General features: G+C 46.5%; 1 protein-coding gene across 6 annotated transcripts; it reads right to left on the bottom strand.

Annotated features, from left to right (window-relative positions):
* Positions 1 to 737: 737 nt before the first annotated feature.
* LOC100116446 (myosin-VIIa) lies at positions 738 to 17209 on the bottom strand. Of its 6 annotated transcripts, none has more exons than XM_003424806.4 (23): positions 16972 to 17209; positions 16558 to 16809; positions 13100 to 13146; positions 9186 to 9299; positions 8936 to 9082; positions 8668 to 8852; positions 8487 to 8608; positions 8154 to 8410; positions 7912 to 8077; positions 7679 to 7809; positions 6825 to 7601; positions 6596 to 6751; positions 5925 to 6518; positions 5249 to 5833; positions 3898 to 5183; positions 3458 to 3818; positions 3253 to 3371; positions 2392 to 3170; positions 2182 to 2310; positions 2002 to 2098; positions 1829 to 1926; positions 1586 to 1755; positions 1293 to 1499 (listed from the first exon to the last, which is right to left on the bottom strand). In XM_003424806.4, exons 3-23 carry the CDS (start codon positions 13115 to 13117, stop codon positions 1293 to 1295), a joined length of 6498 nt encoding a protein of 2165 aa, XP_003424854.1. In that variant the 5' UTR covers positions 13118 to 13146; positions 16558 to 16809; positions 16972 to 17209. The 6 variants fall into 6 exon arrangements, with proteins under 6 accessions (XP_016837524.1, XP_003424854.1, XP_008207586.1 ...); XM_008209364.3 differs by having other exon boundaries at positions 17046 to 17209; XM_008209371.3 differs by having other exon boundaries at positions 17106 to 17206.
* Between the last annotated feature and the right edge of the window lie 1404 nt (positions 17210 to 18613).

Here is an 18613-nt window from a genome sequence, read left to right as displayed (position 1 = left end):
GATGGTTGTGGACAACGAACGGGGTTATCCTTATTATTCAGCAAAGGCATGTAATTCTAAATTAATAACGATACATAATTAAATAAGTATCACATTCGCCCCAACACTGCAAACGCATCGAGATGAACTGGATATCCGGAGAATTATTTACTACAGGGTATTTTAAAACATGACCAAAAGATTGCACCATAGTGATTAAATTGAAAGAGATTTTCTGAGTGAGGTTGGCTGATTTATACTCTTAGAGATTTCATTAATATACATGTAAGGCAGAATTCTAGTCATACAGAAAGTATGTTTAACTCAACTATATTATAGAACTAAATACGTAAACCATTGTCTCCTAGTAAACTCACAGCGCATATCGCGATTTGAGTCTTGAGATACATAATTATTTTATCGATTTGTTGACAACTCATGCTTTGCCTTGTTACAAAAGAATTCACTGAAAAAAATTTTTTTTAACAGTTAAAGGTTTTTATTAGAGTTTCAAGGTCCATTAGTTCAATTAAAATCACGTTGCACAACTAGCACATTTTATATAACAATTTTATAACGGAGAGATATATTATTTATAAAACTGTTAAAGAAAATTTATTTTTCGACAAAAACGAATTATTAGTCATATGCTAAATGTAGTAAAATACAGGCAAAAGCTTTGACAATAACGTAGCACTATGCAATCACTTTACTGTGCGTAAAAGTAAGAATAATACTAAAATTAAAGTAGACACAAATGGTTATTATTACTTCCTTTATTGCCTTTATTTACAAATATGCTAAATGTATAAATACTCGATTCTTTGTAGAAAAACCTTTTAATGTATTAATATCAATTAATGGTTTATAAAATTTAATTACATACAAAATCTTGTATTATTTATTTCCTATATTATTTTAGTTAGTACCTTAATGTGACAAATATAACACGTTTTTTTACAATTTTCAACAAGTCAACCACAAGTTAATATTCAAATCTTTGAAAATACAAAACCAAGTAAATTATTCAGTTCTATTGTTCGTCGATTCATTTACCTCGCTAAGAAGCTTATTTAGGCTTTTGAAGAAGCAATTTTTAGAAGTTTCGTAAACGCGTGAAAATTTGTAAGTCATGTTTCTTTAATTTACAAATAAAATGAGATTATATATCGTAAAAATGTTTTGCATTTTAAAAATATGAATTGTAACTGCATTCATGACAAACTTTTTTTACCTCGTATGTTGCGACATTTTTTTGAGACAAAAAACTTTCGCCATATAAATACATATATACTCTTTACATAAAACGATTTTTATTTTATTCGTATCGTGCGCTGCTTATTCATATTCGTGAGCATAAGCGAAATGTAAGAAGTCAACAAATCATCCATTTTATATCCAAGCGAAGTTTCGCAGAGTAACTTAGAACCGCGAACTAAATTGCCTATTGTCATATGGAAGTAGTTGTTACCGGAAGACCAATTAGAGATTCTTGTGAAAGGATGGGTCACTAGTATATCCTGAAATTGAAATAGATTATTTATTATTATTCTGAAATAATGATTGGCGCTTTCGAAAGGCATTTTTATCCACGAAATATATTTACCTTTGACTGAGGATGAATTAAACTGACCCCATGTTTATTTATAGCAATTAAAAGTTGTTCAGGATAGTCAGGTTCAGTACTTTGTTTTACATCAAAGAAAGCAGATCCAAATGTCGGCCATCGATAGACGATTTTTAAAAATGTTATTTTTGCGTCCTCTGGGCTCATACCTTGAACAAATTTTATTTGTCCTAAAGTAATTCATAAATGTAAATAGCTTAGCTTATTAATATTAAGATTTACCTGCATCATGATTGTACGCTGCAATTATCGAACGTTTCCATTCATTCGAACTTTGTGTTTTTACTAAATCTCCAGGTATAAGTTCTCGTAACATTTGGCTAAAAAAAGACGTTCTTTGTCAGGTGATAATATCTATAATAATTATTTGCATACGATAAAAATAATTTTTTTACGGTATTGCTTGAAGTTCCTGCTTGCTTTCTCCGAATCGGACTCTGTAAACTAACGCCGCTAATCTGGAAGCTTCCTCTTTTGTGCACTTGTGGTATCCTAGACGGGGAAAAATAACTTGTGAGTGATATACATTTCTTAAATTAAGCATAATTTGAATTAAAATCATGTCGCTATTTTACCTCTCAGTAGTTTCGGAAGTTCTTGATGGAAATGGAATATTAAATCAGCGTTTCTGTCTTTGCCGGGTACGGTGTTCGTCCATAATTTTTTCATAAAGAATACTTGATATGTGAATTGCGGAGAAAGACCTGGAAATTTCATTTTGTGAAATTAGTATTGATAGTTTGTTTAGTAGACGATCTAGTTCAAAATATTGTCTGGATATCAACCATCTCTCGTGGGATGTGCTTTTCTCATCCAATCAGTCAAATGGCGAACAAAGTCGAAGAAAAAGTCCCCTTCAGGAACAGAAATAACTTTGTCTGCAATTTTTACAAATAAGCTAAAGCCTTCGGATGACCTCAAATTCAAACGCTGTGCTATATTCTGGCAGAAATCTTTAGCTCTGGTCGATGAATCAACCTCGAACGCTTCGTCGGTATCATCCGGGAAGTAAACTTTGTGGAAGATTTGTGTAGTTTTGTGCTGGATCGCCTCGACTTCAACTTGATGCGGTGGATACTTTCGTTGTCCGTTTCGCAAAGTTTTTTGTAGCCTTTGTAACGAATCCTGTGATATACGATGTCGGCGAGTTCGTAAAAATAATGTAAGTTCTTTCAGAAGACTTTGGCTGCACGTAAAAAGACCTGTTGCCAACCACATGAGCTCCCAGCCTCGCTCTTCACTGAGTCGATTACGATTGTCCGTTAGTTGTTTCATTATTTGACAGTAGATCTCGTCGCGAAGAATTTCGTTCTTGAGAGGACCGTCAAAGATTAAATCCGTGTATTCATTACCAATGCGTGGCCTTTTAGTTGGTAGATCTCCCATGTACTTGAGGATTGCGTTAAAAGCAAAAACGGCCTCTTCTGCTAATTCGTCTTTGGCGATTAACTTGCGAAGTAACGGTAGCTTTATGGGTTCGCGAGAGTGACGCCACAGATCGTCGGGATATCTTCGCGCTGTTGACAGAGTCAGTGCTTTTGACATCGTCTTTTTGGGAGGTGGACTGTAAGAAATGCTTTGGATCAGTTGAGGAGTAAATACAAATTTGCCTTTTATTAATTGATTCTGCATGAGAAAATTCTTACCGAAAATGGTCAATTGCGTATTCCATCAATGTATGCGGCTTATCTCGAGTTTCGATACCATTCATTTGCTGCGGGTAGAGTCTTCGACCGTTTTCAGTACCGTTAACACTAAACAGCGACTGCATGTCGAAAAAATTGCTTTTTACTAACGCCTTTCTCAAATAAAATGTGTTAAAAAATTAAAATAAACAATGTAAGTACTAACCAAAATGTCGTTTGGAGGTTTCGATAACGTAGGCAGCACGTAAACAGTCTCGGCAGGGAAGTGGCCCTTCTCTCCCGTCCTCTCGCACACACCCACGCACCAACCTGAGTTATAAACGTTTTCATCGCCGTTATCATCTTCTAACGTAATCAAGTCGCCTTTTTGGAACGTCAGGAAAGACGAGCTCTCGCTGTTTCCCTTGTAATCTTGCAGAGCGATAGCATACTTGCTGCGTTTCTTCAAGCCCTCGAGGAAGTACACAACAAGGTCGCGTATATCTTCAGCGCTCGGACTTTGAAAAGTGAACTCTTCGCCGCGTACTGTCGATAAACTGAATGTTTGAGTGAACATCTTGTTTGTTCTGTACATGAAAAAAAAAATCATTTATTTATATTCGATCATGGATTTCATAAGAAGATAAAATAACTATCATGGCATACTTTTGACTAGATACGGTGGTAATTTCGGGGAAGGACAACTCTAGCAGCACTTGCTCCTGATCATCGACGACGTACACACCTGTCCAATTGACAGCGATGATAACGTCGTTTTTAGGGAGATTTGGCCCGGAATTCCTGTATGCCTCGTAGAAGCGAGAAAAGAGCAACGGCCACTTGAACTTCGCATAACCAACTATATCTTCCTTGACTCTTAGTGCAGGTACTTTTTCTTTTAAATAGTAACTCTTTTTATAAGCTTGCAGGACGAGATGTCCCCACCTCTCGATAGCCTTATCTACGTCCGTCAGACAGTAATCTGGAATATAGTTTGGTAGTAGCGTGAACAACCTCTCCACGTTCATGTCCGCATGATACTCGATATAGTATTGCTGCGCAGCGATCATAGCCAAGTCTTCTTCTTTATCGCACCTATACTCTCCAAACTTGACACCCCTCACTACCTGCTGGTAAATTAGGTTGGTCGCTACCTGATCCTCGGTGGGTTCGTGCCATGGCGCAAATATTTCCTTTCGGAAGAAGAGCCGCCAAGGCGCGTTCCGCTCTTGCGCGCCCTGCTCCTTCGCGTACTGTTCGCACTGAGAGATCGCGTCCATGACGTGGTCGCCACCGCTGCCCAGTGACGAGACCTTATCAAAGAGTGCAATGTACAGCGAGAAGCCAAACTGGTCCCGCAGAGATATTTTGTCGGAGAGTTGATTGCAGAGTTCTCGAGCAGTCGTGGCGGAGTCAGCGAGGAGAGTCTTAGTGTTGCCATCCATGAAGGTGATCGGTAACATTATGGGCTTTTTGGATTTCGTGGCTTGCAGTTCTAGCCAACTAGGGGGTTGGTTACGCGTGCCGTTGTTGAAGGTTCGCTTCAGCCGATCCTCACAGTAGGGAGCGTACCCTGGAGGTCCTTCGCGGATGAAAGCTCGTAGATAATTGACAAACTTTTCGGAAGGAGCGAAGCAACCTACGCACAGGGACAATAGAATCCAACCACGGGCGTGCGAAGATTTCGATGGATTGTTCGTGAGTTGCTTGCAGATCTGACAATAAATTTCGTCTCGGAGTTCGGCACGAAGAATACCGTGACCGATTATGAAATGGAGCTTTTCGAGATTCGATGTTGGTCGAGCCTCCAACCACGATTGATAGCTGTCAGCTGTGTACTCGTCTTCTTGTAGTCGTCTTCGAACGTCCTCGCCCAGTTTATTCTTGCGTTTCAAAGTGAGGGAGACAAGTTTGTGTCGAATCGATCGAGGCTTTTGTTTGAGAAACGAATCCTTAAAGAAAAAAATGATGATGAGTATCAGTTTGCGGGATTACTAGATTTAAATAAAGTACTTACAGGATCGACCCCCATCATCTGAGCTTCTTGAAATTCTTTACTCCGTATGAAATTTCTGCCAAGCGTGGCTGTTACCTTGGACATAACTGAGGTGTTATCTCGGTCCATAGTGTGAAACCGAGGCTCTGGCAAATCTCCGGTGAATCTTAATATCGTTATCCATAATGCTTGCGCTGCCAGTTGATCTCCTTGAGTATGCAGAGGTAACAGCGGGTGTTTTAGGGGCTTTCTCGAATAATGATGGGTAATGTTTCCTTGGAAATAAGTCGCAGCAAACTTCTGGAATTTGAACTCGGATAGATCTTCTTCATCTTCCGATGCCGTCTGTACTGGGCTAATAATTTCTTGCTGGTCAGCTTTGGGCGCAGGAAGATCGTTAAAGACCGACGTTTCTCTAGCAGGAGTCGGTGCTTCACTACTGGAATCTGGTAAGAAATCAAACATTGCTTCGACTAGTTTGCTATCGTCAACGGGTTCATCCTGTTTTTTCGCCGCATCGTTAATGAGATTTTTCTTTATCTCCATTCTTCTTCGATCTTCCATTTCCATTTCATATTCCTTTCTCTCTAGTTCTTGCATTCGTTCCTGTTAAATAAATGAATAAATAAAAGTTGGCGAAGGCTTGCAGCAAAGTTATATACGCGTAAAACACTTCTCCTAAAAACGAACGACTTACCCTAAAATGTTGATCGGCTATTTCTTTGGCCCGCTTATTACCCTGATCCTTCAGTTCTCTTTCCTCCTTTTTCCTCAATCTTAGAGCTTCTATATGCAGTCTATACTCGTACTTCAGCTTTTTGTACCTTCTTTGTGCGATCATTCGCCTGACATGCGCCTGTATCTTTACGATCGCCCACATCTTCTTTCGGTATGCTCTTCTTACCAAATGTCCTCTTGCCCTAGCCTGTAGAGCCACGATGTGCCCTCTCAGATGCCTAAACCTGTGTGAAAGTACCCTTGACCTGATAAGCGCTTGCAGCCGCATGTAACCGATTCTCATGCGTTTATAACGCTGCCGTTGCGCATATCCACGCCAGTACTTCTGAATTTGAATTGCAGCAGCTCGCATGCGCAGGAAGCGTCTCCTGTATACCCATCCTCGAATGTTCTTTTGTAAAATCAGGATCTTGCGGGTGAGAACACGATCGCGCTCCTGTTCGAGAAACAGGTCGTGTGCGTCCTTCAAGAATACTTTGGTGTGGCCGAGCTGGTAGTCTGATCTGCCTAGCACCACATGGCATATCTTCGTCGTTGCATATCGACAGTCAGTCTAGAAAGTCGATCATTAATCAGTATAGCATCTTGGTTTCAAATTGTAGAGACAATGTTGCTTTAATTTCACTATACCTTATGTGCAGGAGCTATACCGGGAATGAGAAACCGATATCGTTCAACGAATTCGGAAAAAGAATGACGAATCGGATATCCCGCTCTTCTTATCCTTATGGTTTCCATCATACCAGAGTACCTCAATTGTCGACAGCACAAGCCTCTATCAAACATCTGCGATACAAAAGAAATTTATGTATTCTAATTTTGATCATATAATACGTCGCGCATTTTCACCTATACTGACCATTGGTTTTTTGTATTCGTTGGGCTTTATACACCTAATGAAGAACGGCTGACAGTTGGCCAAGGTTTTCATCAAGGAATCCAAAGACTTTTTAAATTGAGTCGAGAGAGTTGGTGCTCGCTTTCTAGTCTCCGATCCCATGCCTATGTCTTCGACGAAGCAAGTTTGCAGGAATTTGTTGGACGAAATGTGAATCAACTGCAAGAGATCGGCGCTAAAGGTATCCCTATTCTTTTCGAGAAAACTTCGAGTATCATAGAAGACAACGCCAGCGAAGTGATTCAAACCGAATGAGGTATTAATATCAGACTTTGGCTTCAGGTAGTTGCGATGTGCTCCGTGCGTTTTGTGAATTTTCGCGAGCATCGTCTGATCCGTGCCCTTGGGAAATTTCGACTCTTCGTCAATCAGAGCCATGATGTTCAACTGTTTGATGGCAATCAGGTCCAAGGCATCCTGATTGTCGACGAATTCTATGTGCTGCCAATTGATTCCCTCGTGATTGTACTCCTCCTGCTCCAATTTGAAAATGTGCTGTACGAAGAACTGCTGCAGATTCTCGTTGGCGTAGTTGATGCAGAACTGCTCGAAGCTGTTGTGATTGAAGTTCTCAAAGCCAAAAATGTCGAGCACTCCGATCGCACTGCGGGATTTGTGCTTCGGCCGGAATATGGCTTCGTTAATTTTCTTGACTATGTGGATAAACAGTCTTCCGTAAATGCCTTTGACGAACGCGTCTCTAATATCTACTGACTGGTCCCTCGATAACGTTGACACCTTGAAAGCATTCCGATGTTACAGTCGCCGTCGCGTTTAGTCGAATGTGCCATATGAAATTTCGTCGATATACTCACGACAGTCTCGCCGCTGGCAAATATCGTCCGGCGCGTAAGGGCATCGATGAGCGATTGGACTGGCACGCCGAGCAGTTGGGCGACTCGCTTGACGTTCGTCTGCTCCGGTATTTCCGTTGCATCGAGATTGTCTGTAACAAGAGAGAGAGGGAGAGTGAGAGAGAGAGAGAGAGCATGCAAATATTCCGGATTCTCGGCTCAGATTGGTTGACGAATTGGAAGCGTATTTTTACCGATCACCGTGGCCTTGTACTTGACATTGCCCATGTGCAGCACTGCTGCGAGCAGCTTGAGGATCTCCCATATTTCGCTGTCGGTGAAGAGCAGAACCTTCATGGCAGATCGAATGTCGGCGAATTCGGCGGCATCGTCCCTGCCCTCGCACGTGATGCTTCCACCCTTCAAAGCGATGAACGCGAATTAGAACGAAATCCGCGAGACTGAGGTCATTCGAGCGTACATGTAACATACGTACTCCTGTCAAATACTTGTACGTCGAGGCGTCCTCCAGCTCGAGTTTCTGTTTTTCCTCCTTCGAGAGACCCGCTAGCATGCAGTAAAAAACGTGGTAGTTTCGCTCATCCAGGCTCTGCGAAACGATTCGAGACTTCTCCAGAAGGTACTGTTCGATCTTCGCCCCCTCTATCACTCCCTGGTCATTGAAATGGATGTCGATGTACTTTCCGAACCTGGACGAGTTGTCGTTCCTCACAGTTTTGGCATTTCCAAAGGCTGCAACAGAAGATCGCACACAATGGAGCATGGACGCGCATTAATATTTGCGAGAGATATAGAGAATGGGAAAAACCTTCGAGGATGGGGTTCGCCTCCAAAATCTGCTGCTCGATCCACGAATGCTTGCCGCTTATCGCCGCCAAATACTGCAGAATCAGCTTGGTGCTCTCCGTCTTGCCCGCCCCGCTTTCACCGCTGAAACACGAAAAGCCTGGTTACCGAGCGCCTCTCGTTTACGTCGGGCATACGCATACCTGATGACGATGCACTGATCCTGCCCGTAGCGATTCATGTGGGCATAGCTGTTGTCGCCGATGGCGAATATGTGGGGCGGCAGTTCGCCGATCTTCCGGTCCTTGTACAGCTTGATCTGCTCGGCCGTGTAGATCGGCAGGATCTGGTAGGGGTTGACGGCGACCAGGATCGAGCCGGTGTACGTCTGCGCATCGCAAGATCACACAGCCGGCTGTATAGTAGGTCGGCGCGATTATGATTAACGATGTAGAGATGCGAGGGACTTACGTAGATGAGGTGCTCGTTGTAGCGGATGAGCAGGTTCCGGAGGATGCCGGCCTCGTGGAGGTCGCCCAGGCTGATCATGTCCTCGACGCCCTGCACCGACGTCGCGTGCATCGCCTTGATCCTCCTCTCCGGGGTCAGCCATTGCTCCTGTTGCCGCAAATCGGGTAGATTAATGTTTGTTAATTAATATGCGTTTAGAGCGCGACTCTGAATTCGCGCGAGTGCATCAACGCGTACGTTGACACCAGACCTTGTTGTCGTCGTCTTTGACTTGAATCCGCCTTCCCTCGGCTGACACCACTCGAGCGCCGATGGCTACATCGAACTCCTTGCCTGAGATGGGTTCTATCCATATGTAATCGCCCTGAAAAAAAAAAAAAAATAAATAAAACGAAGATGCAAAACCAACTACACCAACTTGGCCTGATATTTTGTCCCGAAAAGGCCCGCCGATTGGCGAGGCGAGCGCGCGCGCGCGCGCACAAAAAAACTTTCTCTATAGCTTCCTCGCGATCATTCTCACGTTCGCATTTTTTCTGAAACCCGAGTGAAAAAGGAGCTACAGCAGCCACGTTTCTCTGTCTAATTATATATATATATCAGTAAATTATAAAATCAACCTACTACCCCGACACGTAAAAGTCGTTGGCGCGCTCAATGACTCGGTGGGATCCTCTTCAAGCATTGTAAACTCTTCCCATCACGGAAATGCTCGCGGCGCGGCGCGGAGAGCTGCAGGTTACAGCGCCATTATCAGTACATATATATTATTCACTATCTTGCGCTATGAATGATTCACGCCACGAGTTTTAACGCGTGTCCGCAGCTAGATGCAGGAGAGAATGGGGAAATGCCGCGCGCAGAATTTGCGAGGTAATGAAGTCGTAATGGTATATGGAGAAGTGGGTCGCCATTGATGTAGGATGTTTCCGTTCATGTACTTCGTCTCCTGCGGCTTTAAACATCTTCGAAACTCGAGTCACGTACGCACTTTCGGTTTTGAGCCGCGCATGCATCGACTTGGTAAAATGTGTGTCCAGTAAGTGGTAGCTGCAAACTTCGTAATGAATGCAAGTGTCTATCTCTCAGGACATTCAGGAGCAGTGAGCAAATCGAAACAACAGAACGGGCATCAGATGTGAAATATGCGCAAGGAGCCACTAGGTATAAGACCGCGCGCTTGATTCTTCCGATTTTTTCCTCGGCGGCGGCGGCGGCGGTGGCGCGCGCGTGCCGTGAGTGACATAATCGCGCGATAAAGTGATAAGAGCTTATAAAGAGGTGGGAGCCCGCACGCGCTTGCAAGGCTTCGCGTGGATTTATGCTTCCCTTTGCGCCCTTTGAATGGCTGTTGCCGATTAGAAGCATTAGTGCTGCTTTTGCGGGTTTACAGCTCGCTGCCTTCTGCGCGTTACGAGGGACGAGGAATTAATATTTTCCTTTTACGCAACTTCCTCTGTGCGGCGATTGTTGGTGCTGTCGCCACTTGCCAAGAGCATCGAATGAAATTTATCTCGATCGCCGACTACATGTTGTAGCTGTAGACTGACTAGTACCGATGGCTAGTATAGCGCAACGGCCGCAGACAATATGCGCTTGATATTTGTGCGCGAGCGCGGCCCAATTGTTCAGCTCAGCGGAACATCGGAAGAGCTCTTCCGCTCTTTGGTTCGTATAGGTATATATACATAACGACGGCTCGCTCTCCGCCGCGCAGACTCGTCGAATTTCATGTGCCTGCGGTCACTCGGCGCTTCGAGAAGGGCTCTTTTAGCCGAGATAAGTAAAAATATGCCAACCGTGATTGCAATCAATCTGATTACATCGCTAATTAATCACCGTTTGTTTTAAGAATTTAATTTAGTTTTGAGCGCTGCTCGTTTGAATAAGGCGACGCGACAGGAGGAAATGCACTTTTGCACAGAGGCGATACATCGGCAATGAAGCCGAACGCCGCGTCCCCTACTCTCCTATGTAAGCGCAGTATATAGTTTCCAATGCTTTTTAGCCGGCGCAACCTTCGCCGCCGCAAAATAGCGAGTATACTCGCGGACGAGTGTGCGAACTAAAAAATGCGCCGGAAAAACGCTAACCTTCGACGTGTACAATCGCGCAATAGCGAGCATAACTGTTTTTTGACGAGCGGCTCGAGCGCGCAGCCGCATAGCAAGTCCGGGACACGTGCTCCCATATATATATGTAGCGCCCGACTGAGGAGACTCGAGCGTGGAAAATTTATTTTTTGTTTTTTGCTTCCTTCTTATTGAAAACGTCCTTATAGCCGGCACACGCACGATTACTCCAGCTGGCAGTCAACAAGAAAAGAAGCGCATAGAGCAGCTCGTCCCGTCCGCGAAGAAATTCCCTTGAAAGTTGAAACGGGCCGCGCTTGTCTTCGATACACGGGCGCACGCTCTAGATCTCCCGTCGTTCGCGGACAAATGCCCGACGCAGCCGCTGCGCGCAAAGCACCGATTTATACCAATGAAATCGGCCGTTAAGTCCTCCTCGCGGCGACGACGATCCGGTTTTTCTCGCCGGAATATAGTCATAACTTGGCGCGTTTTAATTAATTTAATTTCGTCTATTTTTCCTCTCGAGATGGCTGCGCTCGTCGTTACCGCGGTAAATGGACTCTGACCAAGATTGAGCTTCGGTTATCGGTCTTATCTATCTACGCATAGAGGAATATATTATGTTTACTGGCATTTTATACGATAGAGAAAGCTCTGCTCCGCAACTTATAAAGCTTGAGTTCGAACTTTGCTTGCGGCAGGCGCGTCGCGCTCTTTTCTCTTTTATTGTCCTTCTTCCGTACGGCCATTAAGTTGTATGCGCATGCATCCTACAGGTCTAGCTATTATTCTCCGCGAAGAGCATTGTCATAAATTATACGAATTAGTCGCTTTTTATCGCTATTTTCTATTTCTAGACCCTGACACGACTACACGCATTATCGAGTTTCGCTGCGGGAAATAATAATGAAGCTCTTGGCAAGCCTTCATCGACGTTTCCGTCCAGTATGTGCTGGGAAGATTTTCGACATTTATTAACGATCAGCTTGCGACTGTTGAACTTGCATTACGGTCTAATTCTTCACTTGCGCCGCACGAGCGCTGTGCACACTACTTTGTAACTTTGAAATTTACGAGACTTAAAATGACGAGCGAAAGGAGGTTAAAGCGCGTGACTTTTATAAAGTCTCCAGGATGCATGGACGAGTTTCTACTTTTTGTCCTCGGTGCCTCTAAAGCGAATATCGAAGCTAATTGATCGTATTCGTCAATCAAACGGCTAACGAATGTGAGAGAGCTGCTCGTGAAGCTATCAACGAGGAAAACTGCTGGATAATCTCGTTAGATGCAGCGCAGGTATCAATTACAAAGTGCCTTGGGGAACAAAAAAAAAAAAAAAAAAACTATCGCCTATCCATTGTTAATGCGCGGAGAGAGATGCGACGCTGAGGCGAACCATTCAAAAAGTAAAAGTTCCACTATTTGTCTTGCACTGCGAGGGCAATTTTGTTCGAATGAGTATAAGCGTAAAGCCCGAGGTTGACGGCTTGGCAAGCGTCGGGAGCGTTCGAGATCACACGTGAAAATGGCTTTCTCGGAGTCTTCTGTTCAGACGAGGAAGATGAAAAGTTATCGATGCCCATATTGTCGACGTCGCTAGAACGATTAGAAAACGCATTCAAATGTTCGAAAGTAAAAAGCAATTACGTACGATACTTTGATTTTCAAAGGAAGTCTTCATAAAGTTTGCACTCGCGCGACAAGCTTGCACTGCGATGACCAGCGGCCGACTGCCGACGTCCAACTCGTCTCGCGCGCGTTTGTCGCCGAAACCGACAAAAAACCCCGCCGACGACTTTTTCTCATACTTTTTCATACTCTGATACAGGAGTCCGCGGGAGAAGAAGGCAAATTCAAATGAGGCAGCCAACGCGCGCATAAGGAGGCGCAGCATTTGTTTGCGATTTTCACCCGTCACAGATTCCTACTGACCGAGTTAGGGCGATGATGTCGGCGCGTGCGAAAGTTTTCAAAGCGCGACTGCAGTCTAATGTGCGCGAAACGCGAACGTTCTTGATCCTCTCGAAGACGCAGACGTTGGATCGCGAGTAGGTATGGGTATGCGCTGTGGTTTGGCGGCTGCACTTACCCGAGTTACGATGACCATCTCTCAAGTCGCGGTTGTCGGCTCGCTACCTGAAAATTGAAAAATGTTTTCGTTACTTTCTTGCTACTCGAGGAACTGCGCGGCATCGATTGAGTCGACGTGCTCTGTCGTATCCGAAAGCACGTGAAACCACGTCGTTTGCGTACCGCTAGAATAAGACAGCCCGCCCGCCGATTCGTGAATGGGAGGCTCCAAGAATCCAGTCAAATCTCTCATAAGTGGGAAAGCCATCAGTCGGGCACACGAGCGTTGACCCAAAGCAGTCTCCCGTAAATCATGCGCCTGTGCGTGGCATAATCCAGCCGAATAGCGCGTCCACGCAAACGAGAACTGGCGTCCGTGTCCAAAATGGCAGAGCGCGCGGCGATTCCAGCGGTGAAAAGAAGAGAAGAAGAAGACGCAGCCGGTCTCGGGTTAATATCTCTGACGGTCGATCACCGTTACGGCCGCCGCGTATGGACGAGCGCGAGAGCAACGAACATCACACAAACCTGTTCGCAAAGTGGGTTAGGCGCAGCATCCCGACCAAACGGGAGAAACATCTCGACGCGCGTGTAAACGCGGCGGACGAGACGCATCCGTCCGGCTTTTTCGCGCGCGACTCGCGCCGCGACCGATCGCGGGGCCATTATTCTACTGGATCGATCGCGATTTCCGCGAATCGCGTCTGCGCCGCGTTTCAAGGCCAGGGCTGGCTATAGCAACGTGCGTGAAACAAAAGAGGCTTGTTTTTCCGAAGAAGGCCAAAAGTAAGTCTTATCGGCGACTCGTTGTAACGAAGATAGACTTGGAGTCGACGCGGCCTAGCAACGAGCGCAATTATCAGCACGCGCAGCAGACGTGGAAACGAATCAGATTCCCCACTTAGCCGTATAATTAATCTATCATTAGACGCGTTCGTTGAATCAGCGTTCACTCAAACAAGAAAACGATGCCTGCAAGTTGACTGCGTTTTCATCCTCGGCAAGCTGCCTCCCGCTCGTTGGGCATTAACGACCCTTCGCGCTTGACATTTTCTCCCACTGCCCCCCGTGCGAGTGCATGCGATCGGGCGTGAAACGCGCGATTTCGAGCCGGGTCTCGCCTGTCACGAACCGGTTGGCGAGCTTCTACACGCTGTAAGGAGATCGGCCAATTTGGCGGCGCGAAGCCACCGCCGCGCAGGGCCGCCAACGAGAGGGAAAATTATAGGAGGATAGCGTGTAATTGGCCGCGATTGCGACTGGCCAACTCCGTCGTCGCAGAGACAATGACACAATGACTTGACTCGCGTTTCTGCAATGTGTGCACCTAAGCGAAAGTGGCTTTTTCAATTTGGTCACGGCTACTGCGGCTATTAACGCGATTTCGTAACGAGGAGGCCGGGGCGCGCTCGCGGTCCCTCTTTTCCGAGAATTTTCGGAAAATGCAAACGAAGCCGAAGCCTTCCGCGGCCATTTGTCGGGGCTCTTGCGCAGATCTGCTATCTCGCGAGTTGATTCGACAAGAGGCAAAGAGAGGCTGCCGGCGCCCGCGCTCATTCGATCGGCGCGCAGTCATTGACTTTGAAAATACCCGATGCAGGCGAGCGGTCGGTCAGCGGCAGCAGCCACGGATGACGCGCGACTAATTTTCCTCGTGGGAAAAGCCAGCGCAGCGCGGCCCGGATTTCGTCCGAGGAGCTGGCATCGCTACTCTTATGCTGCGCTGCTCACGTGCGCCGCCGCCGCCGCCGCGCGCGACCCAAGTTGAATCGCGGGGGGGCTCTAATAATTTCAGTTCGATTGGCGAACGCAGCTTTGACTCGTTGAATAACCTTACTGCGATCACTTATCAAATTCCCTTCAGCCGGATACTGCTCGCCGACGAGTCCGCATAACGGTGACGGTTTTGCGAGTAACTTGATTCTAGACACGTATGGGGGCTTGACGGCTCACTGCACCATCGCGAATTCGCGCGACTTTCTCACCTCACTCTCGATTTCCGAGAATTCGAACGCTCGCGACCCACGCGAGCCGAGCGAGTGAAAGTCCCCGCCCTTTCCCTCGTATAGGACGACAGCTCGCGCCCCCGTCTTCTTCGCGAGCTTAACCGAGCAGAGCCAAAGAAGCTGTAGACGCACGCAGAGATCCGTTAATTGCGAGCCGGCGAGTTATGTAGATACTCGCGGAATACGAATTGTCCGTTCCCCGCGAGTTGCCGCCGCAGGCGAGACCGGCAATTATTTGCTTTCGTTTTTACGACCCGGCTCGTCGCGGCTTTCTTTTCGCGCAGCTTTGAGTGGCTGCGGCGCTCAAAGTCCAAAGTCCAATGGCCGGTAGCACGAACTGAAAAAGAAGCGCGAGCGCACTGGGCCCATCAGCTGGCGTGTGCCGCGAGCGGGAGACCCGGTTACCTCGCTTGACAGGATTCCGTGCGCCGCGCGCCATTGGAGCCACACACGGACGCACCGCTGCAGCTCGCCGCTGGATTATGTGCCGCTGCCGACTCTTCCGACGCGTGTTCGCGTGAAAGGACTCTTTTCCTCCCCCTCGCTGGCGCGCGCGCGATTCGCTCGACTGCGCCGATTGCGTCCGCTGCATTGTTCTCCCGGCGGAGAAGAGATCGCGCTCTAACGATCTCGACGGATCTCAGGTCGAAGATTCGAGTCCAGTCCGCGGCCAATTAGCCCGCGTCGCCGGAAAACTGAGCGGAGAACCGGTAAAGCGGCGCCGATCTTAATTACGATTATTAATTCGATGTCCGCTCGGACGTTGCGCCACTCGGGAGATAACGAGAATAATAACAAGGCAACGTTGTTCGACGAACTTGGCCGCTCGCGATCTCTCTCGACCTTTTACATCCCGGCGCACGAAAACGTAACTTTCACGTCGATTATGCGCGGGGAGTCTCCAACGCGTCAGGTACGCGCTGTAAGAGAAGCGGATCGCGAGGATACAGCCGCTAATCTAAAATTCAACTCTAATGTGTGGCGAGCTGGCTGGCGGCGCTCCGCTGTAACTCGTGCACGCTCGAGAGCCCTCGCCGACGTTGCAAAAGGCACCGCGCACGAGATATATCCCACAATATCGTTCTCGCTCGCTTTCCGGAAGCCCGAGGGGGAAAAACGGGAAAAACTGTGCGCTCTGCACTGTGCAGGCCAGCAGGTGCGCGTCCGTCGGTCATCGGCTGCAGCTATGTACATATATATATATATATATATATATATATATATATATGTATATGCAGGAATGGGAAATGCGACTCTGCAGGGATAGCTACGCTAACGCGCTTGAACCGGACGCTCTTTGTTTATTTTCGGGCGGAATTTCGATTAATCCACTCGAAAACGCTCTCGGCCTGCGAAAAGCAGGGCCCGATCGGCACGGTATCCCCTCGGGACGAGCGAAACCCGAAGCGAGGCGGTATCGCGAGAGTAATGACCTTGACTTTGCTGGGGCCAATGGGGGACACGAGCCTACCTTGGAGCGAGTCGACGACGAGAAGGTTCTTCTCCGCTGCTCGTTCTCTCCTCGTCCGCCCGGCAGCTCACACGTCCGTGAACTCCATCGGAGCGCGGCTGCTGCACTCACATACACATGCTGCCGATGCCAGCACACGTAGCTGACGTAGCTGCTCGCACCACTTATCCCGGAGCATACGCGGCGACACTTTGCCACACTCGACGCACTGCGGGCGGTGCGGGCCTGTTTTCCACAAAGTCGTATCCTGCACTACTTAACGAATCAGGAAGGAATTAGCAAGGAAGGAAGAGACGCCGCTCTCTCTCTCTCTCTTTCTCTTTCTCCAGCTCGAGCGGCCGCGCGACTGTTGCTGCTGCTGCTGCAGATAAACGTAGGCCCGCGGAGAGATAGAGAGAGAGAGAGAGAGAGCACCTTTCTCTCTCCTCGCGCACTGGGGGGAGGCGGAGCTGGCAGACGGCTGAGACGAGGCACAATAAGGCACGCACGGACTCGGCGACGCTGCTCTCTCGAGTCGACTGTCGACAGAACAGAAAAACAGAACACACTGCAAAACACACGCGGAACGGCGAGTACTTGGCGTGCGTGCGCTCGCGCGTCTGTTCCGGGGGACGAGCTGTTGGCGCGGCGACCGGCACATTAACGCGTATTATACCCGCGCGCGGGCGTGCCAGGCAGCCAGGTGCGGCGGCAGGCGGCTACGCCGTTACGGAGAGAGCGGGGTAGGGAGAGCTCAGGTGCCCGACTCTTCTCTCTATCGCCGTCTCGCTTTCTCCCGCTGCCGATCCACGTTGCACGTATAAGGTTGAACCGTTGTTCAACGCGATCGACTGACTTCGCGCGATAAGCCAAGCGAGACCATCTCCCCTGCGGCTTACAACTACTCTATATAGCTGGCTTCAATTTTGCAGTTAGAGGGAGTTTTAGGAGAAGAAATAAGTATTCGCGGGTTTTCCACGTAAGCGGTTTCGTCAGCTGCGGCTATCTGCAGAAATCTGAATGCACCTGTTGCCGGGCCGGCCTGCGGGCGTCCCACCTTATCGACCGATAAACCTTCACCGCGCCGTCGAGAAATTGATCGGCGAAACGCGCGCGGTATTCAAAAGCAAAGACAGCTCTTGCTTTTTCGAACGTTTATTTATAAAGTTTTCGCAGACTTACAGATTTCTTTATAATAGCGTATGAGATGCAGCGTACATAATCACATCGCGCGTTGATGACTTCACGAGACTCGCGGAAGATATACATTTTTAATTTTTCATCTATATCACTTTTCGATATGCTCACTCTTTTTTCTGAACACTCCAGTCGGTATATTTAGCATTAAAAATCGCCAATTGTCAAGTTTCGCTTGTTGGCAAGTTGTTGGAATTGGAACTAGTGCGATTCACGTTCGGACCAAACATATCGAATTACATTTTTTTAATGCACGATTTCATTATTCATATTAGTTTTTTTTCCGCAATAAGCATATCACTTCCACATGTACACATTTATATTGAAAATATATTTTTATACTTTTTGTTTATCGAATACATAAGTTAAGTTTACACTGCAAAGTACGCGCGCGTTACATAGTTGTCATTCTTTTTTCATTTCTCGTCATCTTTACAAGTGGCTCATCTGCAGAAGGCAACGATTCTTACGTCAAAATAAATCGCTAGCAAGCTTTGTAGACACATGTATATATATATATATATATATATATATATATATATATATATATATATATATATATATATATATATATATATATATATATATATATATATATATATATATATATAGATTGATAGCAAATGTCAGCTAGAAAAAATTTGAACACTCGCTTGATCCGCTGATACTTCGGCAGACATACTTACTACACTTTTGCGGTTCGTATAATGTAGGAAATCTTCGAGCGATTTGATGAACTACAACTGATCTATTTGTCCTTGCTGTTACATAATGGAGTCTGCGATTACTGGATCTTATAAGTCGATTTTTCTCGTTGTTCAAAGAATATTCATCACCGTTTTTCTCTATATACTCTTATACATTATAGGTACGTGAATTG

The sequence above is a fragment of the Nasonia vitripennis genome, chromosome 2, assembly GCF_009193385.2.
Source record: "Nasonia vitripennis strain AsymCx chromosome 2, Nvit_psr_1.1, whole genome shotgun sequence".
Classification (NCBI taxonomy): Eukaryota; Metazoa; Arthropoda; class Insecta; order Hymenoptera; family Pteromalidae; genus Nasonia; species Nasonia vitripennis.
Note: the sequence above shows the minus strand (reverse complement) of the source record. Positions and strands in the feature narration are given on the sequence as shown.

Excerpts from the sequence above, each read along its gene's own strand:
- LOC100116446 (XM_016982035.3), bottom strand. The coding sequence starts at position 12,691 with ATGAAGACTTCCTTTGAAAATCAAAGTATC. Across the intron at positions 8,411-8,486 it reads GGCGAACCCCATCCTCGAAG|CCTTTGGAAATGCCAAAACT; the intron begins GTTTTTCCCATT and ends CTTCTGTTGCAG. Across the intron at positions 1,927-2,001 it reads CAGGAACTTCAAGCAATACC|CCAAATGTTACGAGAACTTA; the intron begins GTAAAAAAATTA and ends GTCTTTTTTTAG.